The 27792-nt window shown below is 40.2% G+C and overlaps 2 protein-coding genes and 1 long non-coding RNA gene across 10 annotated transcripts in view; 2 read left to right on the top strand and 1 right to left on the bottom strand.

Annotated features, from left to right (window-relative positions):
- The window catches only part of Acer3 (alkaline ceramidase 3), a 139332-nt gene extending 138026 nt beyond the window's left edge, over window positions 1-1306 (top strand). For all 7 annotated transcript variants that reach the window (XM_063256445.1, XM_023564620.2, XM_003468540.5 and 4 more), the window contains 2 exons: window positions 297-342; window positions 849-1306. In XM_063256445.1, the coding sequence (XP_063112515.1) occupies window positions 297-342; window positions 849-902 (100 nt within the window). In that variant the 3' untranslated portion in view covers window positions 903-1306. The remainder of the gene's footprint in view (window positions 1-296; window positions 343-848) is intronic.
- The window catches only part of LOC106027392 (uncharacterized), a 68424-nt gene extending 53937 nt beyond the window's left edge, over window positions 1-14487 (bottom strand). The window contains exon 1 of one of the 2 annotated variants that reach the window (XR_010049833.1): window positions 14351-14487. This is a non-coding gene — a long non-coding RNA (uncharacterized LOC106027392). The remainder of the gene's footprint in view (window positions 1-14350) is intronic. The other variant, XR_001200989.3, reaches the window with a different exon arrangement.
- Window positions 2134-27792, top strand: B3gnt6 (UDP-GlcNAc:betaGal beta-1,3-N-acetylglucosaminyltransferase 6). Its single transcript, XM_013151180.3, has 2 exons — window positions 2134-13613; window positions 17630-27792. The coding sequence occupies exon 2, from the start codon at window positions 17630-17632 to the stop codon at window positions 18764-18766; it is 1137 nt and encodes a 378-aa protein (XP_013006634.1). The 5' UTR covers window positions 2134-13613; the 3' UTR covers window positions 18767-27792.

The following is a 27792-nucleotide window of genomic DNA, read 5'->3' as shown; positions in this document are numbered from 1 at the left end:
GAATTGTACACCATCATGCTGTTTTCTCATCCTCAAGTAAGGATAGAACATACCAAGCATTAATGGGATGGTCACTACTAAATTATAAACATCCTGAGGTTATTTTCCTGCCTTCCTTAGCATCTTGTCAAATGTTTTGCAGGGGAAGATAATCCAAAAAATACTTAACTTACAAAACTTATACCAATATTTGTTCCTTATATATACAAAGGCACTTTGGTTAAATTTGTCAGTAAACCAATTTGTAGGCATTAAAAATTAGCCTGATGAGTTTTCCCTTTCCCCTTCTCTTTCAGCTTATATACAAGAACATTGTACCTGAGATACAGGCCCAAAGTAAAAGTAAGTCCACATCCTAAAGGAGAGAGAGAGAGTGCGTGTGTGTGCATATTGGTAAAGGAGGGTATTGAGAGGATGGGATGGATGAGAAGAAAGGGGTCAGTCATAGAGCAAACACAAGCTTTGAATTTTACGTGTGACTGCATGACCTCAGACAAGTCTCTTACTTAAGCCTGAGTTCCTTACACAATAAAAGGGAGTTCCTAATAGCTACATTGTATAGTTGTTTTAAGGAATAGAGATTATTTGTCCATTTCCATGCTTGACACATTTATAGATGCTTGATACATTTAACAAGTTAAATGAAAGTGGTATCCAAGATCTAGTGCAAGTCTGGAAGGAGTATGCTGTGGTTAGGCCTCATAACAATAGGACAGTCACTAGCAAACCTACCATGCACTATAGTCACAGCCCAATGGGGTTTTTTATTTTTTGTTTTATCTTATTCCTTTCATGGATAACAATGTGGAGCAGTTTTCTCTCATTTTGTCCTAACTTGTTTTTCACAGTTTTTCTTTGGAATCTGGCCAGTGATCATGTTTGAGCCTCTCAGAAAGCACTGATGGCTATTCTATGAAGAGAACAAAAAAATATCTACATAAGTCTAGCAGGATGATGAGAAATCCCTAAAAGTCAATATATTCAAATACACCATGACCATCACAACAGAAGAGCAACTTTCCAACTAGTGCTGCCAACCACACAGAGAATGAGGAATTGACACTGGTTGGTGTTCTGCTCCTGGCTGTATCTTATTTGTCCTCTTCGTCCTCATCTTAAAATGTTTGTAAAGAAACAGATTATTATATGTATTTATGTTCTAGAGTACTAGGGAAATTGGGCTTTTCTTAACAGGTTAACAATTTGTGCTGGTTATAAGAAATTAACTTTTTTCTCTTTTTTGATAAAGATTCCATGTGAATTATATTTTTTCTAATATTTTATTAAATAAGTAAGGACTAGCAAAGTCTGATGTCCAAAATGGTCTTCTGTGAGCCAGCATTTAGCTGTGTGTCAGCCTTGATTTATACTGTTGTCATGTTAACCTCATGGACGGTTTCCCAACATTTTTTTTAAAAAGCTAGTTTTGGGATTCTAGGTGGTTTTTCCACTGTCGTCTTTCAGTGCTACACAGAGTATCATAAGCAAGCTCAGACCTACCGCTAGGTTCTATAATTGTCATTTCCCAGGATTTGCTGTGGGTTCTAAGGCACAAGAACAAATGAAGCTACTAAGAACAATGGATCTAGTATCCTTCCTGAAGCTCCTCCAGGACATCTAAAAAATCTTACACCTTCAGCCAGTTGAAGGTGGTTGCTCTGTCTCCTTTGGCGCATCTTTAAATTGCCACTCTTTTTATGTTAAGGCAAACAAAATTGGTCTAGCCACCAATATTAGAATATTTATATTCTACTCTTCTAGTCTAATTTACTTGAAGTTATCAGGGAATGTCATAAAACTAAAACTGTTTTCTTTTTATGTAGTATTTTCCAGTTTTCAGAGAGGCCATGTTTATACCTAGAGAAGTATGTCAAATTAACTGAAGTAAAATGGTGAGGATCCTAGTTCCATAAAATTTATTAAAATATCTGCTCATCATTTTTAATTGTTTGTTATTTTGTTTGTGGTACTGAGAATCAAACATAGGGCTTTACACATGTAACTCTAGTATTGACTATATCCCAGCTCCAGCATCTTCTTTTTTAAAAGGAAATACAAGCATTGAGAACAGCTCTAACATATTTTTAAGGGAGATACAAGCATTGAGAGCAGCTCTAACTTATAATTTGAAGAACAGCCAAAAATTAAGAGTACTAAGAAACAGCAGTAAAATCTCATTATAAAGCAGCTAGTTCTAATTTGAGTGTATAACAAATTGAATCATTTAAAAAAAAAAAACCCTGATACAATAAGTCCCCATTTTGGGAGGTTTGTAAGTTGGATTCCTTCATAAGGCTGACAAAGTGAATCTTACACACTTTTGACATAAAAATACAGTGTGAAACATAAGAAAAACATAAATATATATAAATATAGTAAAGTTCTGGACTGTTCTGAACTGTTCTCTACAGCAGTACACTAACACGCTGTATGGTAACCACACAGCAGCACAACTGTGACAATGTCCAGCAGACATGTGAACCACTTCCCTGATTTGTTATCTGGGTGTGGTAGCACATACCTGTAATCCCAGCTGCTTGGAAGGCTGATGCAAGAGGTTTATGAGTTCAAGGCAACTTAGTAAGACCTCAAAAAATAAAAAGGAAGTCTGGGGAATATCTCAGTGCTTGCCTATTGAGTGCTTGCCTAGCATGCACAAGGTCCTGGCTTGATCCTCAGTACATAAAAACAAACTTATTTAGGTGCAAAATCCTGACTTTCAACTATGTTTACTTGTAACACTTTGGGTTATTACTTTTAATTAATTCATTTTATGCCATTATATTTTTATACTGTTCAAATATTCTTCTGTATAAAGAATCCATAAATAGGAACAAAGCCACAGCCCTCATGACAATATGATTTGGAAAACAGAATTTCTGCAGTGTTAAAGTCAGACTGAGTATGGAATACACCTTGAGACTGACACAATTTAGAGCAGTTTGTTGATTGTGCAATTCAAATACCACCACCCACAGTCAATTGTTGAATAAAACAGTTCTATACTTCACTTACAAAGGTATTTGCATCCTCAAGTGATAGGTAAGACTACAGCCAATTCTTTAAAAATCTTTATTTCTGTTGGGAGTACAGACAGCATGAAAGCTCAGGGTAAAACATTTTAGATGTTTTGAGCAGAAAGGAGAAATGAACCCAGAGTTTAATTTTCCAAGTTAGTTTGTGCCTCATACAATAGCTCTGTTATTAAAAATGAAGTGATATGTTCACAACTTTGTGCCATGTTATACAGAAATCACTGCTGCCCTATGAGTCACAACTCATAATTAGCAATAGCTAATTCACTTTTATTTCCATGGCTTTGTTTTTACCTTCTTGGATTAGGCATAGATATAACTAGGTTAAGTGCTTACCCACCCTCCCCTCCTGTTTGCTTAGAAAGCTTCCTGTTAACTACAGTGTAGTTAGAGCTTATTTCCTACTGAGCAAATAATTGTTTGTTTGCATCTCACCAGATGTGAAAGGTGCTCATTTATAAACCCAGAACAAATTACATTTTAGAAAACATTAATACTATGTGAGGATATAAAAGAGGTCATTTATTTGCATGCTTGAATATTCTGTATTACCATTTTCACTCTAGAAAATTGAAACCAATTTGACTTCTTTTAAATGGAAAATCAGGGGAAAGGTGCTTGCGCTAATTGTATTGGTCACTTTACCAACTTCCTCGCAAATTTGGCACCTTCATAAAATATTCCCATTCCCTGATGATTGATGATTACCAGAGAGATGATTTGTTTTTTAATGATCTATAAACAGGAACCCAGATGTCATTTATTTTAATAGAAGTAGTTCATATGTAACAATTTAGACCTAAGGTAGAATTCCAGGACAATCTGGGATTTCCTTACACAAGGAATGTTCTTGTTACACTAAAGAGAGATGTGAGTGAAAGAAACTTCAGTACACAGTGCATGGAAATTTTGAGAGCCTATAAAAATTACATTCTACTATTATGCCAGCACATTCTAAATTTAGCCAATGCTTAGGCAATGCTCCTAAGTGTGTATAACTTACTTTAAGGCTTTCTTATGAAAGCCTTAAATATGGGTTCCATATTACTTTGCTTTTGAAAGCTATTTATCACAAATTTAAATTTAAGTGACAGGACACTCTTGTGGTTTATGCTGTACTACTGGTTAAGCATTCATACAATACTGATATTTCAAGAAGAATCAGTTATAATTGGAATTGGCAACTGTGTGGCAGATCTACCTGTGTCTTAACATTTTACTTCATTTCATAGAATGATGTAACTAGTTTGACCACTTTGCCTTTTTTTCATTGTCTAAAATGACAGCTTATTCACTGAGCTCTAATCATTGCCAGTATCAAAAATCTGGTCAAATATACTTAAAACCCTTTATGGCAGGAACTGTAAAATGAAAAAAAAAAAGAATGAGGTCATCATGATCCATCAGACTGAAAAATGTCAATGCTGTATTTGTTTTTCTTATTTTATTCTTGAGACAGGATCTTCTTATATAGTTTGGGCTGCACTTGAACTCTAGATCCTCCAATCTCAGTTCCTGAAGTGCTAGAATTATGGGTGCGAACTTACATGCCAGGCTTCAGTGCTGATTTGTTTAGAGTTGGAATTTCTTTGGGTGGGGGGGGCGGCGCGGAGATGAACCCAGGGCCTTCTGCATCCTCAGCCTTTTTTATTTTTTTGACACAGGGTTCCATTAAGTTGCTCAAGCAAGGCCTGAACTTGCAATCTTCTCAGCCACCCGAAGTGACAGTGGTGGTTTTTTTAAGGAAACTATAGAACAACACAGAGACAGACCTTGCCTGTTTGCAGTGGGAGGGTTGCTGTTGTTGCTGAGGTCTGTATGAGCATACCACCAGACTTAACCTTTTCTCCAAAACTGTCAGCCCATTCAACCTTATATAATGATACTGCTTCACCTGAAAGTCACACTAAAGATAAAACTCTGGCTTTGACTACATTCTTTTCTTTTAAGTGTTAAATCTTAACAGTATTGAAGGAAAAGTGGAAAAACTGTGAAGGATAACAAGTTTCATCATGTCTTTTCTCTGACAGGCTATCACAGCAACTAGGGAGGAAACAGCACTAGAACAACTAGGGAGGAAAAATATTGTTAGCTACAGAATTTCTGCTGCTATTGATGTCCAGGGAACTATTTGGAGTAAAAGCTAAAGCAGTATTGACTCATTTTAATGCACTGTAAATATGTAATTATCATTAAATACAGCAAATTCCAGCCTGTTTTGATGGGCAGCTAGTATAGAAAAGATTGATCCTCAAATTATCATATTATTTATCATCATATTTTTTAACACTAGAAAATCCTAAAACCCAAATCAAAAAATTAAATTATAGGTCTGCAAAGTATCCTAAATCCCTCCCATTCTCTTCAGCTCAGCAGCTATCAGGATGATGGCACTAAGTACCTGTTATGTTCTGTGCTCTGCTCATTGTGACCTGCTTTAATGCTGTGAAGTGTTGATACTGGAACTAGATTTAGTCCTTAGTAACAGGAATTTTCACAGAATTGTCGTACAGCTTCCAAAACTTTTCTGGCAATGTCAAATCTAAAGTTGCAGCAAAACACATTAGAGAAATCTTTTAAACATATGAAGATAGTTCTGTGTAAATATTCATTCTGAGATCATCTGCACCTGTGAGAAAATTTATTATAATATCAAAGGCCTTCTGATCAAAGGTTGGCAAACTATAGCTCCAATAGCAAATCCAGTCTACAGTTGTGTAGTCTACAAATGGAACCTACATTTTGAAAGTATTGTATAAACAAACAAGAAGAATGTGAGCTAGAAATTACATATTCTCAGGCTCTGGCTCTGAGAATTTGCTTCCCCTGCTCTAGACCATCAGCAAATACTATGTGTAAGTATAGTAGTCACATTTCTCTGCAAGATGATTCTAGTGTGCATTTGTCAGAAGGAAAATATTTCATAAGGTTTCCCTCAGTTCTTTGTTAGTGTAATCATAGGACTGTTTAATATTCATGCTGTAAAACTATTTTTCACATCAGTTTTACTGGATTGGTAACAGCCTACTTCAGAACACCTAAACCTCTAAGAAAACATTACTGTGAGCAAAGTCCATGGTTTTGTTTTCATTATAAAAAAATTCTGTTTTATACTGTGAAATCTGAAATGCTAATTACATTCCACTTTTGTTTTGGCTATATGTATATTTTTATGTCCTTAAACAGCTGTGTGGGAATTGTCAAGGCTAAATATACTACGTTGGTCATGTACACTTTTCTCCCCTAAAAGAAAAAGGTCCATGTCTTTTGCATAATTAGTTCTGGTTTCTTTGGGGGGCTTTTCTTTTTAGAGCTGACTCATTCATACTACTGAATAAGTTGACTCTTTTAAGAAAATAGAGGCCATTTATCAATTCCTGTTTAACATATTGATTGGGAATTTCTATACTTTTAATATTTCTGAGTCACTTATGACCAACAGGTAATCTATTCAAGCTGTGTTTTCTAGTTTCATATTTTTGCAGATGTTTTATCTACTAGCAATTATGTAATAAACATAGATTGTACTGAAACTGTACAAGAAAGTAACCATTCTCAGGTAATATCAAATCTGCTTATTCACTTTTTATATTTAATTTGCCTATGTCATACTCATTTTTATAGAAAAAAGAATAGTGGGCTGGGGATTTAGTTCAGTGTAATAAGCACCTGCCTGGCAAGTGCGAGGTGGTGAGTTTGTTCCCCGGTACCACAAAAAAAAAAAAGTATATTTTTATCTAATCTACAATAATTTAGGCTATATTTCAGCATTCAATAACTATTGTAGGGAAAATATTAAATGATATTATCTTGATTAAAACTTGTAATATTTTACCCCTGCTTTATATCTAACATATCTATGCATATAAAAGGCAGGCTGCTTGTATGATGGTACAGTTTGTGCCCTGCACAGAGGCACAAAATGTAAGGAAGAGTTAAAATCCGGTGTGTGGCAGACTTGGTGGCACACACCTGTAATCCCAACACTCAGAAGACTGAGACAGGAGGATCATTGCAAGTTCAAGACCAGCCTGGGCTACAAAGTGAGTACAAGGCCTGCCTCAACTGCATAGCAAGACCCTGTCTCAAAAAGACCAAAAAAATAAAATAAAATAAAATCTAGTGTGTGCTCGACTTGACAGAATAATGCCAAAGTACATGCCCTGGGAAGGCTGCGGCTCAGAGACAAACCTTTTGCTGATTTGCTTAGGGGAAGAATACTGGCTAGCAGTGACCCTTCTCATGGAGAAGACATGTAGTAATTAGTGTGGGTAGTTGCCACTGGACTCCTGATATCTCCTTTCTACTCCAATCCTGGGTAAGCTACAAGGCTAAAAGACTGTAACTTTGCAATTCATTAAACCTCTGTGATCTTTGAATATATATCATCCTCAACTCTAGGAGCTCTGGACTAAACACATGATCCTTCCAGCTTTATACCATAAAGCAGGGCAGAACTGAAATAGAAAAGTACTGTGTAAGCCATATGTATCTGTGGTTTCCATCTTTGACAATTACATAAATCATGTACAAATTTGAATTTCCTACATCTTGCCATCTAGTTTGCTAAACCACAGCTTTTCAAATATTAGCTTTCCTAACTCCTGGTGGAGTGGGTAGTTTCAGTCACTGATGACCAACCATATAATTGATCCACCAGTTCATCCCTCCTTTGTGTGTCAGGGAAGAGAACAGGGCGGATCTGTCAACAGATGGAGCCTGACAAAGAGTTGAACCAGGAATTCTTCCTTGACTAACCAAACCCAGAAGTAAATTTGCAAAGCAGTTGGCTGTGCTTTGTGTATAAGAACCTGGGATTTAGAAGTGCTTTAAATACACTCTGAACAGTACACACCTTTCTATAACCCCTTTACACACACACCTACAAATAGGCACCTGTTGTTTGATTTAGCCAATTTAATGAGCTCACTCTGGGCCTCTTCCTAGCACAGTCTCGGGTGCCCTACTCCACCCTTCCCTTTGGCTGGATTAAATCTATCTACAAAGGTTCTATTTACGTAAGAGAGAAAGCAAGATCTGTCTCACTTGGTTGGGTGGCCTCACCATAGCTGCAGCCATGTTAGTGCAACTAAAGATGCTCACAAAAGAGAAACTGCACAACTGCTTCAGAAAGTGGCAAGAATGGTGAACTGTGTATGTTCAAAGCAAGGGGGGTAGTATTTTGAGGGGAATTAAGGGCAATGTGTCTTTAGTGTAATAAAATTATTTTAGGTATTCATGATACTTTTCATCACTCCTTGTATCTAATAAATACCTGTGTCAATTACATTTGGGATGTCAAGGAGGAAAGGAGTAGAGAACTCTAACGAGTGTACACCGGGCCCTGAACTAGGGAAAAAAGATGAGAATCTGTGTCAGGAACTGAAGGATGAGAGGAATTAGGGTTGGAAAAAAACATCCAGTTACAGCACAGGAAGCAAGAGGAGAGTGCCTAGGAATTGAGTCATATATTGTTTTGAAAACCATGTGAAGAACTTGAATTTGGGAAGCTCTGGAAAGACTGGAAAGTGAATTAAAGGAAGCCAGTGTGAATGTAAAGAAACCAGATAGGAGAATAGTAGTCCCAGTGAAAGACAATGGATAGTTTCAAATGAAAACTCAAATATATCAGAGTTACTTGGGAAAAGTAAGCTTGGAACTTACTGAGCTCTTGATAGAACTTAAAAATACTAAACATGGATCTGGCCCTCAGCTGAGATATAGGCTGAAGACATAAAATTAAAAATTGTGGGGGACTGGGGATTTAGCTCAGCGGCATAAGCGCCTGCCTTGCAAACATGCAGTCGTGAGTTTGATCCCTGGTACCGATTAAAAGGAAAAAGACAAAAAACAAAATTAAAAATTGTGAACATACCTAAAAATGGAAGTAGGTACATGGAAGAAACGATCTCAGGTGAAGTCCAAGAAGTCAAACCATTTAAGGATTAGGTAGAAGAATTGTGAAGAACCAGGATACTCATTCCAAAAAGAATTAGCCATCAGTGGAGGAGGAATCCTAAGTGATAGCCTGAGTTCCTGTACCTCAGGGTCTGTGGGTTCAGGAGTGAGCTTATTGTGGCTGTTAACAGAGGTAACTGTGTGATATGAGGGACAAGGACAGAAGCCCCGATACTACATAGCCCAGAAGAGCAGGCTCTAGGCTACAACCCACTCACATTAATCCTAGCAGGGTACTGACTGACACACACATCTTCTCATTCTTGGATGTCTGAAGACCTGGGTTAGTATCCTGGTCCTCCACTGAAAAGTTATAGAGTGGTTATGACCATGCAAGTAAATTTGGACTCTACATCTGTGAAATACAGGGTTTTCATAAATGCTTGATATAGGATAGCATGAATCTAATTATAATAGTGTCTAAACAGGATCCTTCCTGCAAGAATGCCTAGCCTGGGCCTGCCAGGCATGTCTCAAAACCTCTGGATCTGCTTGAGGAGTCAGCCTGTCTTCTGGATCCCTCTTACTAACCCGTGCAACCTGAAGCAACTTTTCTTCCCTTCCGTTTCCTTTCTTCTGTGCCTACAAAACCTGTTTTGGATGTGGAGATAAGATCTTTCTTATCCCACATTTATTTTTCAGACTAAGGTGCCAGAAATTGGACCAAGACTTTTTACTCACTATAAAGGAGACACTTGAAAAGCAGGATTGCTTTAATTATGCCTCTGAACAGTCCAGTACACAACTTTCCAAAACCACTGTTTTCGAGCGCGCACACACACACCATTTAAGTTCCTCTCTGACCACTCAGAAATTTCCTAAAGAGGGCACAGCTGTCTCTCCTAGTCTTCATTACATTCCAGTGGCCTTATCTCTACTGAATTTTCTTAGCACTTCATTTCATCCCTGAATTTCCCAAAGCATTTCTACTGTGGAGAAAATATGTTTTAGGGGGATTAAAGATGATTTAAAATTCAGTCAGTCATCCAGGCAGCCTTTGGTAGTGTCTGCTGTGTGCCAGGTTCCAGCCTCTCACATATGAGTAGGATCTAGTTTGAGGAGGAATGTTATCCAATCCCTCCCTGAGTCTGCTCTCTGAATTGCTCTGGATTTAATTGGTGCTCTCAGCCTTCTTCATCTTCACCCACTATGAATAGGTCTTCAGACTTCATCCTTTAGACACATTTTACTATGTGAAATCTACAGTTGACCCCTACTTTCCCTCCCCTCACCTCCTTACCTCTCATTCTTCTCACCTGAACCCCCTTAAGTACGGTGAGACTGAGACATGAACATTCTCAATAGAGAATAGCCAATATATAACTGCTCACTCCCTGCCCAGTCAGACCTTGGCCACAGCTCTCCACTGGCCTACCTCCACCCTAAGTCCTGGCCTCCAGTGGACTTTTTTATCCTCAGAGATTGAGACCATGGTCTTCACACCAATCTACATCTCCAGCCCTTTTTTTAAAGATAGGAGCTTGTTAGGTCTCTGAGTTGCTCAGGCTGGACTCAAACTTTTGGTCCTGCCTTAGTCTTCCAAAATGCTGGGATTACAGGCATGCATCAGCACATTCAGCAACAATGGACTCAAAAATAGAGAATTTTCAAAAGATCAATTAAATCTCTGGGTATGAAATTCATGGCACTTCTAAATTTATCTTTGCACCTTTACTCCCAGTGGATATCCCTCAAACTATACTAAAACTTGAATGTTTCCCAGACACATCATTTCTTTCTTCTCTGTACTCAGCTCTACATGCCTTCACACTCTTTACACCTTTTGCCTGATAGGAAAACTTACCATCTTCAAAATCCATGTGATAGGGTAAATGTGGCCATGAATCTTTGGAACTAGTCCTCACCCTTGGCATCTGGGGTGGCCTTGTGATACTTTGACCAACAAAATATAGTATATATAGATAGAACAATTGTAGGCCATGGGACTGGCCCCCTCCACTCCCCTTAGGACCATTCCTACTCACCAGAATCTGGGCAAGTGCCCTCAGGCTTACCCACAGGTGGTAGAGACAAGGAAGGGCAACAAGGATCCTAAACCCACTCAGGAAAATTCTAACACTTCCAAAACAAGATGCATGCAGACTAGACCTCACTGCATGACCTAGAATAACCTTATTTTCTCTGGTGCTCACTGAGTCCCTGTATATGGACTACGTTTTATATATATATATATACACACACACACACACACACTCAGGGACATCAGTCCCTGTATATGGACTGCATCTTATATATTTACAACTATAACAGTGAATTATGGGAAAAGATGTGCCAAAAAGACACAGTAAACATGACTCAGCCCTGTTGATCGTGCTGTGGAGGTAAAACAGGTGGGAGATTAAACCTATACACCCTATATTCTCGGCACCCATGCCATTTTCCTTTCACTGGCACATGCCCACTCACTCTGAGCATATTTTCAACTTAAACTTTGCTGCTGTACGTTGTCATTATGTGCTATGTCTAGTTCTTTGTGGCACACAAGAACCAGGAACACATCCCCAGACCCCATAACCCAAGGTAACAGTAGAAATGATGTTATACAAATTCTGCAGCCCAGGCCTCACCACCTTGGAAACCTGAGATCACCATTCTATGAAGCAGCCCAGGATGACAGCAGAGGCTTAGGATCCCCAACTATCCCAGCTGGAGCCAGCCCTGACTTACCACTAGTGCCACATGAGCAAGTCCGGGGGGATTTATCACTGGGCTGGGCTGTAAGGGGTTCCCAAAGAGTGATGAAGAACCTAAACCCATTCGATCTGTGGAATAGGTTGTAAGTTCACTGACTTCCATCATGGAGAAACAATTTTAAGGATGTGTCAGTAAGAGGCTGAAAGGGATTATTACTTTCCCTTTTTGTAGAAGCAGGGAACAGGGTCTCACTATGTAGTTTAGGCTGGTCTTGAACTCACTGTTTCCCACACTGGCCTCAAGCTTGTTACTGTTACCCAGCCTCCCAAATGCTGGGGTTACATGTGTGTGCCACCGTGCCTGGCTTTAGCCAGAATTTTAGAAGTAGATACTTGATATCGAGTATGGGCCCTCAAAAGAGGTGTGTCATAATCTGGGCCCCAGTAAATTTATGGGAGATTTGGGGGTGAATCTATAGAACTAGTGAATCTATGGAAATGGGATTCAATTTACTGATGAAGGGTGATAACTCTTGGTGGAAGAGAGGTGATGATCTGATCATAAGGAAAGTATAGGTGATAACAGCCATACCCACCCAGAGGACTATTCACAGATGAAAGAACAAGGAGAATGACCAAAGTCCTTTGTAAATGAAAGGGAATTGCCCAGGGGGTGTTATGTTTTATACCTAGAAGTCCTTCCCAAATCCCATGTGCTCACAGATGGGGCTTTTGGAAGGTGACTGGTTTCGTGGGATGTGATACTCCTTGGTGGACTAACCACCGATGAATTTATAGCTAGATGTGATTTGGGAGGTGAAGCCTGGTTGAAGGAGGTGGATCACTGGGGCATGGTAGGGTCTATCTCTTTCCTACTTGCCTGCTATACTATGAGCAGTTCTCCACTGCCATGCCTTGGAGCCAGCTGACTGGACTAGAACCTCTATGAACTGTAAGCCAAAATAAACCTTTCCTCTTTTATGTTTTGGGTGTTGGGTATTGTGTTCAGCAACATAAACGTAACAGACATCAGGCTTATTGTTTCTTGGGAGAAAAAAGTTTTTAAATGGCTTGTATACCTGAATGTTCAGTTTTATTTTTAAAATTATGGTTTTCCTTGTCTCCTTTTTAGCTATCTTTATTTTTTCCTATCCTTTCTCAGAGACAGCACAAAAATCTCCCAAATCACCCACAGAATCTTGAGAAATAATGAATGGTGAATGTTTTAAGCCATTAAATTGTGGAATTCCTCATTCCCAGCAGTGGATACCTAATACAGTGCAGTTCTAATGTGAAGTCCCCGTGGTTCACTCACATTCCCGTCTCCAATATCCCTCTCTCTTTCCTGTCCACATCATATCATTTTATAGTCCAATTTATCTCTGCATCCTGACCACTCACAGAAGTATGATGAAACTCTTGGCTGCCAAATTAAGCATACTTGGAGATGGGGGTGTAGCTCAATATGCATGAGCATTTATCTAGTACATAAGGCCATCCCGGGTACTGGAGATAGAAGAAGCACTCCTATGTGAATGTCTTACATAAAGTTTATTCAACAAAAGACTTTAAATCATGCCTTATATTAACAGAACAGGTCCTAAATTAGGAGTAGTTCTCAATCTAGCAAGGAAACTCAATCACTCCTGAGCAATATTGAATGTTTCAATCCAGTTGTGTCTATATTACTTGAAAAAGCACACATCAGTTAAGTAAGTAGCAGGGTCAGAGTGTCCTAGAAGAAACTACCACAGTACTTAAGTAAGTTGTGTTGGCTAAGGAAACAGGGCTGCCCTCCCTGTCTTTGCCTTACCCCTGAGGAGGAGGAGTAAAAGCATGGATTGGCCAAATGCAAGAATACTGAACTAGCCACAATCTGGGAAGTGAAATCCCAGTGTGTGAACCAAGGAGTTGGTCCCAGTCTGGGGATGGCTCCTGTCTATGTCCTCTATCTCACATACTCAAGGTAAGATGAGGGCCTGCCTGGGTTTCTTCATATTAGGAAGGTGGTGTAATTTCTCCTGTCCCACTCTCTTCTTCAAGCTCCAAGCAAGAACTAGAGAGAAATCAAAGGGAACAGAGCCAGGACCCAGTACTATATGGGTCCAGTGCATTCCCGTGGGTTAGGGCTTCACATTGGCCATGCAGGTGATAAAGCCTTGTTTTCCTGCAGCATCTGCTGTACAAGTACTCCCCTCAGAATACCCAGGCATAGTAATATACCTTGGGAATGACCCAAGAATACTGTGTTCCAGCCATTGGACCATCAACCAAGAGGAAAAAATAACACAGGTAGGTCCTGGGGGGGGGGGGAATTCTGAGTAGAGTGAATAGCATTGTAAAGTGTGGAGTAATAAGTGAGAAAGACCTGCAATTAGAGAATTACTAAGGAACTTTATGCCACACTGCATAAAAATACTGATCTCACCCATAAAAAGGTGATTTGCTTGTCCCTCTAAACTAATTGCTATCATTACTGTACCAAGTATCATTAAGTACCAAGTATAGATGGAAATGCCTTACATAATTCACAAAATCATGAAACAGATAAGTAACCTGCCTAAGGCTATTTAATAACCAAATAAAGAGCCTGGGTTCCATTCAAACAAGTCAAATTAGTGGCAGGTCTGTCCCTTTTTCACCAGCTTTGCTAATTCTGTAGCCACTGTGCCAAGGAGACAGAACCTGTTGACCTGTACTTACCAGCAGGTGGTGGTGCTGGAGTTCAGTCTGGAGACACAAGGAATCAGGGCCAACAGAGCTCAGCAAAGTTGAAGGTGGAGGAGGTCCAGGGCACATGGAAGAATGCTTTGAGCAAAAAGGAGTCCAGCAAAAAGAACCTCAGAGAAGACAGTCAGCACCTCCGCAAGTGAAAACTCGCAGGCTACATAGCACAGCACCCAAGAATAGAGCTGAAAAAGGCAGCAGCACCCTCAGCAGGCCTGGTCCTACACCTCTTCCTCTTTTCAGTCAAAAGTTGGCTAGGATCCAGGTTCCTGGCTCAGGTTTATCAAAGTAAATGCATATTTCCTTGGAATGAGATTTATTGTTCCATTAAAACCAATTATTTTTCTCTCTGGAAATGATTGAGTGGGGAAGAGTATTTTTTATTTTTTAACCAGCATTTGATACTAGAATTTTTTTAAAAAGTATTTTCTTATATTATTGAGAGGTGAATATTAACTTTCTCAGTTTTTTAGATGAGAAAACTGAAGTCTAGGAGGTTTACTCAGGAAAGGAACTGAAACACAGCCCTGTTTTTCAGACTTCAAGTTCTATTTTCATTCTTTTATTGATTGAAAACTATTTATTGCCTCCCTGAAGTGAGCTAGGCACAGGGCTATGCACTGCCTCATGCTTAGTGAGGACTAACACATGTGTAGGGTTCTCCCTTTTATCTTGGTAACTTGCTGCCATTCTGCAACACCCGATCTGTGCCCACTCTGAGCTCAGTGTTGTGTGTGGACTGTAAATCACAAACACAAGAACACAGTCCAATCCAGTGACACTTACTCTGTGCAAAGTATTCATTCTGAAAATATTTCTTGAATGTGCATCTGAGCACAACAGAATCCAAATTAAACACAAATTACTACTCTGGAGAAAGTCATTTTACCATTATTTATTGACACCTTGATAATCATAATAGCTAACACTGAATACTTACCGTATGCCAAACGCTATACCAATTTTTTTTTTCTTCCTACATACTGGAGATTGAACCCAGGGCCTTCACTCTGAGCTACATTTTTAGACCTGCTCCCTCATCCCCCTTTTTTTATTTTAAAAACAGGCTCTCACAAAGTAGCTAAAATGTCCCACCTGGGCTTAAACTAATGAATCCTCCTGGCTCAGCCTCCCACAGTGCTGAGATTATAGATATGCAGCACCATACCCAGCCCAAATTCTTTACACACATTACCACTTACCCTTCACAAAAACTCTTTTAAGAGTTAGGTATTAAAAAGCCTACTTTAGTGATGGTGAACTTTTTAGAGCTTTTGGTGATAACAAATAGCCTGCTTTGACATATGTGCCATTAGCTTTATCACCACTGGACATCAACTTGCTCAACTGTGCAGCCTACAAGTCATAGAGATGAAATTCAAACCCAGGAATCCAACAGTTGCCCCACTATGTTGTGCATGGCACTGGAAATCCAATAGTGGACAGCATAAATGCAAGCCTGCCCTCAAAAAGCTAGCAGATTAGCTGGGGACATGCATAGATTACAAATGTGCAAATGTGTGTCTTCCTAGGGATTCTTCATGAAGCCCACACTTGGGTACACTTGGTCAGGCTACATAGAAGAGAGGGTGTTAGAAACCCCTCAGAGGGTGTTAGACCTCACAGGTGTTAGAAACAGCACATAATACTAGTCACAGGAGAAGCAAGTGGAACTGAAGGATGCCAAAAGGTCACAATATTCGTATCTTCCATTCACGGCTCATGTTCACTGAATGCTCACAGCCCTAAACAATAGTAATCTGCTAATCTGTACTTTAGAAGAGAACATTCAGACTCAGAGATCTAAACTGACTGGATCAGATAGTTCAGTGCTATGACCTGCTTCTGTGACTGACCATAGTGAGGAAAAGAGGTTAGAGAGAATACAGGCTGGACAGAGATGGAGAAAAGGGAATGAACCAGAGAAGTGTAGAATGCAAAGTTAAAGCATATGAGGAGTGAATATAACCTGAGGAGGGCAGGGAAGGTCAGCATTTCTTGTTGTGGGAACAAGGTGAGTGGTGGTGCCATTCACTGTAGTGAGAAAAACAGATGCAAATGAATTCACAGCAAGATGGAGACTGACTTTGGACATGAGGAGTCTACTGGACCAGGGTAGCATCCAGGGGATATCAGAAGGCAAGAAGAAACATAGCTTTGTCTGTCAGAAGAATCTTCCTGGGGGATGTGGGGAAAAAGGAACCCTTTTCCACTGTTGGTGGGAGTGTAGACTGGTGAAACCACTGTAGAAATCAGTGTGGAGATTCCTCAAAAAACTAGGATTACAGATTCCATTTCACCCAGCTAACCCGCTTCTGGGCATTTTCCCAGAATTGAAAACAACACAGCACTGTGATACATGTTTATAGCAGCAAAATTTGTAATAGCCAAATCTTGGAAACAGCCCAAGCGCCCATCAGTCAAAGAATGGCTAAAAAAGATGTGGTATTTTTATACAATGGAGTACATTGTACTCAGCTATAAAGAAAGATTGCATTAAGACTTTTATAACTAAATGGACATGACTGGAGACCATACTCATAAGTGAAATAAATCAAACTCATGTGTAAATACCATATTGTCTCCCTAGTGTAAGAAACTAAAAAATTATATATGTTCCAAAATCTACAATGAATACTGTGTAAGGGTAAGAAACTATTCAAAGAGGAAAAGTAATTAAAATAAGAGAAAGGTGGAAAGAAGGAAAAGGGAAAAGACAAAAATTTGTGTGTGTGTATTTATATATATAATAGCTAAACTGACTACAGTACTAATTGTATTAATTACTGGAAAAGAACAGTTAATACTGATATGTTTAGATCAATTTTTTTTGGTGGTACTGGGGATCAAACTCACGACCTCACACTTGTCAGGCAGATGCTTATGCCGCTGAGCTAAATCCCCAGCCCCTGTTTAGATCAATTTTACATGTCTAAATCTGTTAATCTAAGCAACCCTCCAGAAGGTATAATATAGTATTACAGGTTGTACAGTATTACAACCATTGTCAAATTCCTATCATCTTGTTTTGGAAACCTATACTGTTACTATATTTGGGTTTTTTTGTTGTGTGTCTGTATTGCTTTTTGATTTTCTTTTCTGTCTTTTTAATCTTAAATAATTAATAAATAAAAGAAAAATCCTCCTGATTGTGAGAGACCTCAGATACCTCAGTATAATCTTCAATTTTGGTTCCTTTTTACCTATGATGTCAAAGATGACTCCTGGTTCACCCCTGACTTGGTTTCCCCGCAGATGGCTTTTCTGTACCGTAGGTCTATGAATCTGAAGACTGTGACCTTCCTGCTGGTGAGCATGAGTTTCTTAGCACTGTGCCTATTTCTCCTCCAAGAACCGCGGTCCCAGCAGGAGGAGAAGGGGAAGAACTCCACTGATGTTCCCATGGCCAACACGCAGCCCTTGGCGCTGAAATCCGGAACCCCGTGTGTGGCCAATGCCTCAGTGAACAGCGTGGCCAACTTTGAGCAACTGCCAGCGAGGATCCAAGACTTCCTGCTGTACAGACACTGCCGCCAGTTCCCACTGCTCTGGGATGCCCCGTCCAAGTGCGTGGGCCGCCACGCCGTTTTCCTGCTCCTGGCAGTGAAGTCGTCTCCAGAGAATTATGAGCGCCGCGAGCTCATCCGGCGCACGTGGGGCCAGGAGCGCAGCTATCGCGGGCAACAGGTGCGTCGCCTCTTCCTGCTGGGCACCCCAGAGCCCCAGGTGGCAGCGCGCGCGCCGCAGCTGGCAGAGCTGGTGGGCCTGGAGGCGCGCGAACACGGCGACGTGCTGCAGTGGGCCTTCGTGGACACCTTCCTCAACCTCACGCTCAAGCACGTTCACCTACTAGACTGGCTGGCAGCACGCTGCCCGCGCGTGCGCTTCCTACTCAGTTGCGACGACGACGTCTTTGTGCACACCACCAACGTGCTCAGCTTTCTGGAGGCGCAGTCACCTGATGGCCATCTCTTCACTGGGCAGCTCATGCGTGGCTCCGTGCCCATCCGTGACAGCTGGAGCAAGTACTTTGTACCCCCACAGCTCTTCCCTGGGGAGGTCTACCCGGCGTACTGCAGCGGAGGTGGCTTCCTCCTATCCAGCCATACAGTTCAGGTTCTGCGCACAGCTGCGAACCACACACCTCTGTTCCCCATTGACGACGCCTACGTGGGCATGTGTCTGGAGCAGGCCCACCTGGAGCCCAGCAGCCACGAGGGCATTCGGGTCTACGGAGTGCAGCTGCCTGGAGCCCAGAAGCCGTCCTTTGACCCCTGCTTGTACCGTGAGCTGCTGGTCGTGCACCGCTTTGCACCCTACGAGATGTTGCTTATGTGGAAGGCACTGCACAGCCCCACGCTGAGCTGTAGCCGAGGACACAGGAGCTCGTGAGGCCACATGGGCTGGGCGGAGAAACAGCTTCAGTGCCCAAGCCACTGCTTGTTATGTTTGCCTGGCTGAGAATGTATCTGCCCTGCACAGATACATTTTATCCAACCGAGCTGCATGCATCTGCGCCTCAGTTGTGTGTTGAAATCACCTTGGGGGAGGACTCTGGAAAACACTACATCCTAGTCTATTTTCTTGGTCTCATCTTCAGCAGGTCTTACTGATCTGGGGGGCCCCAGTTATGTAGGCGAGAATTTGTTCATTTTGTTTTAAGTTTTTGTTATTGTTGTTCCTCCAGTAATTCTATGTCCAGCTCAATTTGAGGACCACTGAGTTAGGTATGTCTACTCATCCTGGCCAACCCAGCTTCCCAAGCCTTCCAGGTCATAATCCACTCACTTTAGGCAATGGCACAATCAATGTTACCTATCAAGTGAAGTACAGATATAACTTGTCATCTCCACTCTGAACTACAAATCAAATCTGTGTCAAAAAAATCCCATAAATCTATTCTACAGTTATGTTATCCAACATGGGTCTCAGTGACCTAAAGTCAAGGTGTTGTGAGACTGCGTTCCTTCCTGAGTATACTGTAAGGGAGAATCCAATTCTTTGCTTTCTCCAACTTCAAGAGGTCCCCTTCCTCCATCTTCCAGACCAGCAATGCTGTATTTCTCTGTGCCTCGTTTCTGTAGCCAAATCTCTGTCCTATTCTTCTATCTTCTTTTACTCCTCTGACACCCAGTCCTGGGTATCAAATCCAGGTCTCAAACATGCTGGATGTAGCTCACTACTGAGCTGTATCTCCAACCCTTTTTATTGTTTTTTTTTTAATTTGGAAACACAGTCTTATTAAGGTATCCAAACTACCCTCAAATTTAACAATCTTCCTTTCCAGTTTTTAGAAACCTTCTTACTACATCATCTTTAGGACTCACCTGGATAATCCAGGGTTATCTTTTTTCTTTTTTCAATAAAACAGGATTTCTCAAAGTTTCTAAGTTGCCCAGGTTGGGCTAGATTTTGCAGTTGTCCTGCCTTAACCTCCCAGAGTGTTGGGATTACAAGCCTGTACTACCACATCTGGGTATATTTTAAATCCAGCTAATGAGTAATCTTTATCTATAAGTTTACCTTCCTTTCCCATGTTACTTAACATATTCACAGGCTTAAGCGATTGCAGTGTAGCCCTCTTTGGAGAGGCTATTGTTTTGCCTATTGCTGTGACCAACAATTTCTTCCCATTTCCCAGGCAGGCCAGAGGATTGTTTACATTTTAGTTAAAGATCTTAAAGGTCAGAAACTTCACTGCTTGGTTGGAAAGCTGTAGTTATGGATCAGCTGTGTGACTCCAGGTTCTGTTCAGTCTTCGGAGCTCGGTTGTTCACATGTAAAGGCTTAGGGAAGACTGCGTGGGCCACAATACCCTGGCACCACGTGGTACCACCTGGCCCTCCACTTGCCTCCACTTCTTAGGCGGTATGTCTCAGCCAACCCAGCCTGGCTCCTGCAGCCCATGCGCCTTGCAGCCACCAGAGGGCGGCCACGGTAGGGCTGTGTAGTTGCTCTGAGTTCCCAGGGCTAGAAGTTGGTGAACGGGGCAGAGGCCTCGGAGTGATGGTTTCAGGATGCTTGGGATATTAGGGAGGTGATGAGCAACATAAGCTATGATTGCCCTCGTTATACATTTCTGGGGAGGACTATCAGACCTTTTCTCCCCACACACACCCCTTGAATCCTGTGGACAACAAGAAGCAGTCAGCCAGTAAGTGCTCTTTATGAGGCAAGCATGACTTTGATACTCAAACATCCCAAGAACGCCACAAGCTGTCAAACTGATGCACCTGTCTCATGAACATAGATGCAAAAATCCTACATAAAAACTCTAGCTTGGGATACAGCTCAGTTGTAGATTGCTTGCTGGCATATATGAGGTCGTAGGTTCAGTCCCCAGTAACAAAGGAAGCGATGGCTGAGTAGTATTTTAAAAAGGGGAGCAGGGGAGGCAGCAGTTAGTAAAAAGGAGACTGTTTTAAGACAGAGAGGGGTTGTTTTGTTTTGTTTATACTAGAAATTAAACAAAGAGGAGTTTATCCCAGAAAATCCATGGGTTTAACATTAAGAAAATTATGCATAGGCTGCAGGTGTAGTTCATCAGTATGGGGCTTAGCTACCAGGTCACATGCCTGAGACCTGGGTCCCATGCCCAAAACCACAAAAAAGGGAAAACATCAATCACAAGACAAAAAAGGGCCCGACATGGTGGCTGGGCATGGTGATACATCTCAGCATTGGGGAACCTGGGACAGAAGGATGGCAAATTCGGGTCCAAGCTGAGCACTTTAGTGAGACCCTGTCTTAAAAAAAAAAAAAAGAAAAGAAAAAGAAAACTGGAAATTCCATCTATGGTTCATCAGATCAAAGGAAATATGAACATCTCAGATGGAGGCAGTGAGGAAATTCAACATCTATTGGTGATTTGAAAGACAAACTTAGTAAGAGGTGAAAATATTTCCCTTCAGGTTAGGAACAGAATGAGATGTGCTCCTCATCACTTTTATTCAACATTATCCAGCACTGGAGAGCATAAAATGAATGTACTAGCCACTCTTCCATTGCCAGGTCAAAACACTTTATCTCCACAATTTAAAGAGAGTTTAATTTGGCTCACGGTTTCAGAAGTTCTAGTCCATGGCGAAGGGCTTCAATACAGAAACAGTGTGGTGGAAAGACATGATGGAACAAAGCTGCTCACTTCATGGCAGCAGGGAAGAAGGGAACAGGGGAAAAGCACTTGGTACCAGACATACTTCCCAACGTCACACTTCCATGATCCACACAGATAGACCCAGAAGTGCGCTTTACAACTGCTTAGTCAGCTCTCAAGCCAATCAAGATGGCAATCAAGATTGTCATAATGAGAATACAAAAATATTATTGGAAATAAAGACATATTTTAAAACCTCAGAAGTTTACAGTCATATTAGATCCAAATTCTTGCTATAAAAATTAATGTCAACCTTTATATCATAAAAGGAAATTCTCAGGTGATGTACTCTGCTTGGACATACATACTTATTTTTTGTTTCAATTTTTTTTTCTCAGCACTGGAGATTGAACTCATACATGACTTTTGTACACATCCTCAGCCTTTTATTCCTCTAGCCTTTTTTGTTTTTTGGGTTTTTTTGTTTGTTTGGTTGGTTGGTTGGTTGGTTTTTGTCTTTTTGAGACAGGGTCTCACTATGCAGTTCTGGCTGGCCTTGGGTTCTCTTTGTAGCCCAGGCTCTTTCTCCAACTAGCAATGATCCTCCTACCTTAGCCTCTCGAGTTCTGGAATTATGCCCAGCTGGGGTTTTTTTGTTTGTTTGTTTGTTTGTTTGTTTGTTGTTTTTGAGACAGGATCCTACTAAGTTGCTGAGTTGCCTTGGCTGGGCTCAAAGTCTCAGTCCTTCTGCTTGGGCTCAAACAAGCCTTTGCCTTCCAGAGTTCTGGGATTACAAGTATATATGCCACCACACACAGTTCACACATTTTTAAAAATCTAATGCTTTTATTGTCACATAAAACATAAAAAGAAATACACATACTAAAGTAATATGCATTTTGATATATAAATTTAAGGGCACAAGAAACCTCTTACACATTTCCAAATCTTCCACAAGGGGACAGTATACCTCCTTTAAGAACTATTAATCTACATAGAAACCTCACCAGACACACACACACACACACACACACACACACACCTCTCTATAGATAATTGGTTAAATCAATTAAGTATCAAATGTTCCAGCCGCAAAAATCAATGTAAAAAAATCAACTTTTTTTCAGTACATGGACTTGAACCCTTTACACTGAGCTATACCCTAGCCCATTTTTAATTTTTTATCTTGAGACAAGGTGTCACTAAATTTCCAGGCTAAACTTCCCAGGCTGGGCTTGAACTTTTGATCTCCCTGTCTCAGCCTCACAGAGTGCTGGATTACAAGCTTGTGCCAACACAACTGACTCTAAAACATTTAAACAGTAACCTTTCTCCTGCTCTGGAGACTGAGATAGGAGAATCGCTTAAGTCTAGAATAGGAGTCCCAGGCCAGGCTGGGAAATGTAACAAGACCCCCATCTATTTTTCATTAGTAACATGTTTACAGCGCACAAAGACTACGTTCATTACAGGGAGTTGGCACAGGTATGTAATACATCTTAATTCATATTTATTCCCCTATGGCTCTATTTTCTTCCTGCTCCTTTCAACTCTTGGTCCCCTTCCCATTTACAAAAGTTCTTTTCAATTTTCTTTAATTCTTTTTTCCATCCTCTTTCTCTGGCCTCCCTCCCCCTTCATATCTTGGCCCTCAACCATTTGAAAAAGATCTATTAGTAGTTATTTTCTCTCCCCACATCCCTCATGAGATTATGTTGGATTCTGTCAAAGGCCTTTTCTGTGTCTACTGAGATGATCATGTTATTTTTGTCCTTGTTTCTGTTTATGATGTCAGTAGTAGGAGTCTTTTGGTAGAGATTTGTGAGTGTTCTATGTGGACAGTCATTGATCAGCAAATAATGATAATTTAACTTCTTCCTTCACTGCCAAGATCCCTTTTATTTCTTTATCTTGTTATATTTCTCTAGCTAATGTTCCAAGAACTATATTAAACAAAGTGACAATAGTGGACATTCTTGTCTTGTTCCTGATTTTAGAGGGAAAGCTTTCAGCTTCTCTCCATTTCGTATGATGTTGGCAGTTGTCAACAGAAATGGCTTTTATCAAGTTAAGATAAAGACCTTCTGTTGCCATTTTGTTCAATGTTTTATCATGAATGATGACCAGCCACAGTGTAGTCTTCTAAGGGTGACACTGTCTTTTCACGTCAGTTGCATCTGCTAGCCATACTTATAGTTGTATTTTTTTCATCTCATGGATTTCTGTTTGGAACATTTTATGTACTTCTGTTGGCTGAGTGTTCGTCTTTTGTGTTTATTTCTTTAGCTCTACTAGGTTTTTATTACTGGGGACCCCCACTTACTGAAGATCCTCACAAAAGTTTCAGTCTCCCACTCAGTAATGTGGTAAACAGCTGAAAATGAAAACAAGAGAAAATTGTGAAACAAAGGGCCTTTTTCCACAGCAGTTCTCAGCTTTTATTGAATATACCAGGAACAGAGACATGAGCTGAATATGGGCAGATGGTCATGGTTGAATGCATGGGAACAGTCACTTCTGGGACCAGCTAGTGCAAGAGGAACAAGGCATTCCGGCATCAACCACAAAACTACCAAACTTCCATAGCAGCTTAATGGATAACTTACTATGTTGCTATAAGTATCTTTTTACTGCTGAGAAAAAGACTTTGTTCTGAGTCTTAATGCTTCCGTGCTGTCATGATTGCATATCTCAGTCGGGTCCACTTATCGATCTATTATGTGGACATCAGTGGGAAGAGATGCTGGCCTGCTTATTATCACTTTGCCTCCATGGAACACATCAGTACCTCACCTGGACTCCAGTTGCATTCTCTAGACCATTTAAAAAGAAACTTACCTGTGCACAGCTAGCATTGCCTATACTTCTATACTTACCATTTCAGGATTTATTAAGAAAAAAGAAAAAGGCTGTAGCAGGGGACTGCAGGCATGGGTCTTCAACAGAGTGGTTTTCCACAATTCCCCCTTTCCTTTTTAGACCTTGGAGTAGCTGAAGAAGACAGGTTGCATGACATCTCAACGTCACTTGGCAGCAAGTCCTCCATGACATGCTGTGATCATTAAAAATAATAAAAAGGAGAATAAGAAATCCTATTCCAATATAAAACTAAAAATGAGCCTTTGGATAACTAAGGATATTAAATTGTTCCATAGCTACAACAAATTTATCCCAGTCCTTCAATTGAAAATCAAAATTAGCAGCTTGTTGGGTAAGACCTCTCTCTGCAAATTAGCTATATCCATTGTAACGTTTTGCTGCATAGCTCCTTCTGTATTTTTTGTGTGTTTTCCCAAGGGTATTGAAATTTGCTGTGAGGTAATAGAGTAATATAAAACTCGGATACTATAGAGTCATTTAAATCCTTGTTGCAATTGCAAGCTTTCAATTTAATCCCCTTCCATAAAACAAGTAGTTTCTAATATGCTTACTAGGGTTTGTAATTTGATATCAATTTCTTCCCGAATTTGCCAACTGTTACCAGCAGTATTAGTCCCATTAGCTACAAAATGGACTGTCTATATAGAATGGACGAGCACCACTGATCTTGTCACTGCCTTGGCAATCAAGAGGACCAGAAATACTGTTTCTGCTATCAAAAAGACTAATTCTTTTCATCTTTTGAGTAACTCATTTTATGTGTTTGTATAAGAAAAGAAGTAGAAGAAAGACATCAGGGTTCAATTAAATTTACAGGGAGCTATACTCTGAGCATATGCCCCATAGTAAGAATGATTAGGTCATCAAAAGGCTGCCGGTATTATCTCACAAAATTGGAGAAAAAAATCCTAAAATTCATCTGGAATCAAAAAGACCTAAAATAGCAAAGGCAATCCTGGGCAACAAAGATAAGATGGGGGCATCACAATCCCTGACTTGAAATTATACTATAAAGCTACTGTGATAGCCAGGCATGGTGGCACATGCCTATAATCCCAGCAACTCGGCAGCTGAAGCAGGAGAATCATTGTGAGTTTGAGACCAGTCTGAGTTACAAATTGAGCTCAAGCCCAGCCTGAACTGCATAGTAAGATCCTGTGTTTAAAAAAAACCAAAATAAATAAAGCTACCATGATTAAAACAGGATGGAACTGGGGAGGGGGGGGAACCTAGACCCGAAGATCAGTGGAACAGATTAGAAGACGCAGAAACAACTTCAGACATGCTAAACCATCTTATCTTTGACAAAAGTGCCAAACACATTCACTGGAAGAAAGCCTCTTTAATAAATGGTACTGGAAAAACTGGTTCTACACATGCCAAAGGTTAAAATTGGATCCATATCTTTCACCATGTGCTAAGCTAGAATTGGAATGGATCAAAGATCTTAATATTAAAACAGACACATTACATCTGGTAGAAGATTAAGTAAAACTCTCAAAGACATAAGTGCAAGCAAACATTTTATGAACAAAGCCAAGATTGCACAGACACTATCACAAAGAACCAACAACTGGGACCTCATTCTATTGAAAAGCTTTTGCACAGCAAGAGAAACCACCAACAAAATAAAGAGACAACACACAAATGTGGGAGAAAATGCTTGCCAGCTGTACCTCAGATAAAGAATTACTATTGAGAATTACTATCAGATAAAGAACTCAAAAAATCAGTCCCCATATTTAAAGATCCAATCCACAAAAGTGATCAATCAACAAAGAACAAACCAAATTTATCTAGTTGATGATCATTAAAAGGCTTTCTACAAATTTCCGAAGGACCCAAATTCCCTTCATAAAAATGTGGCGCATAGGTGTCAGGTTTACAAGGGGGTAAATCAGGTTGAAAGGAAGATGTATCAGTTCCGCTAAGTAGGGTAGAAATAAGAGTGAGGATTGTAAATGTATTTCCCAGAATTTGGACCTTCCAAGTCTGTTCCATAGCAACCATACAGAGATTAGGGATATCCTTTATCTTGGTTACACACAGAGGAGGATGAACAAAATGAGAAGTCAGATTTGTCATCTTTTGATGACAATATTGTACGTTGAGAGTATTAAGGGTCAATGCTCTCAACTTGAAAGATTTCAGGGAGTCTATCCATCCAAGAAACTGGTCTAAATAAAGGTACATTGGGTATATAAACTCAATATTCTGCTCCCTGGAGTGGAGAAATATACTATGGCAGGCAAAATGACAAGCAAAGCAATAAAGATGTGATCGGGGGTACAAATCAAACCCTGATGGTCCACCAGATGGCACGCTTCATGCATGGTCTTATCCAAATCTCTCCAGGAGAGCATGTGTAAGCTCTACTGCTCCACCAGAGGATGTCATCCTGACAGATCTGGACAAGGGAGATCTCAGCATGGGACGGTGTGCAGGAGGAGGCATCTCTGGTGCAGTGTTGAGGCTCCTTTGAGCCAGACAATGTTGAATTGGGGCCCGCAGTACTGTAGAGTTCCAGGATCAAGAAATTCTCATTCTTCATGGTTACCAATGTACATCTTCTAAAAAGCTCATAAGTGGGGCTGTGTTATGCTTTTCCTGGAGCCTTTTTTAAAACTCTCCATTGTCACATGCACCTGAATGGCACCCAAAATATCTCTCCATTGTCTGTAGAAATATAAGTGTACGCTTATCCTCACCTTACTAAGGATGCAGGAACATTCCAGGCACCCATCTGAGGGTTACATCAGGCTATGGGAGCACACATTGTTGTGACTGAGGGAGATGGATCTATCCAACAAAGAGTAGATGGATCTATCCAACCCAGGGAGAGTTAGATTCCAGAGCAAGATTTTTAAAAATTAAAACATAAGTTGCCAAATCTAACCATATCTGTGGCGAGAATAATATTCTCCTTTTCTTTTGTTTTGTTAATTGTTGTTTTAATTTTAAAGAAGTTCTTTCTATAATAGCCTGTCCTTGAGGATTATAGGGAGTGCCTATTATGTTTTATGTGCCATTTAGTAAAACACATAAGTATAAGTATTTATTAGGATTAATCTGAAACACCTAACAGACATGACTACATTTCTCTTGTAATTGTAACTCTTGGTTTGCCACCTCTCTAAATGTCTTAGAGAACTTGAATTTACATCATCTTGAAGGATATTATAAAGATTTTATAATTCATAAGTTAATATCTCCAAGTAATTTTTGAAAATCATTAAGAGTATTCAGTTTATTAGTCCTGATTTTTAACTTATGCGGACACATTGCCCCCATTGCCACAAGGGTTCCCAATATGTATAAGGAGCAGTCAAATGAATTTTCTCAGAGGTAATATGTAAGCTAACTGATATAAGATCTGTTTTCATTTTGATAAATACTTGAAACAAAAGTTATTTAGAGGGAGTAGCAAGCAAATGTTGTCCGT

This window comes from Cavia porcellus, unplaced genomic scaffold, assembly GCF_034190915.1.
Source record: "Cavia porcellus strain 051 isolate PalLab524CR breed Dunkin Hartley unplaced genomic scaffold, mCavPor4.1 scaffold_9, whole genome shotgun sequence".
NCBI classification, from domain to species: domain Eukaryota; kingdom Metazoa; phylum Chordata; class Mammalia; order Rodentia; family Caviidae; genus Cavia; species Cavia porcellus.
This window is presented reverse-complemented; position numbering and strand designations above follow the sequence as displayed.

Bases quoted from the DNA above. Each gene is read 5' to 3' on its own strand.
- B3gnt6 (XM_013151180.3), top strand. From the start codon at position 17,630: ATGGCTTTTCTGTACCGTAGGTCTATGAATCTGAAGACTGTGACCTTC.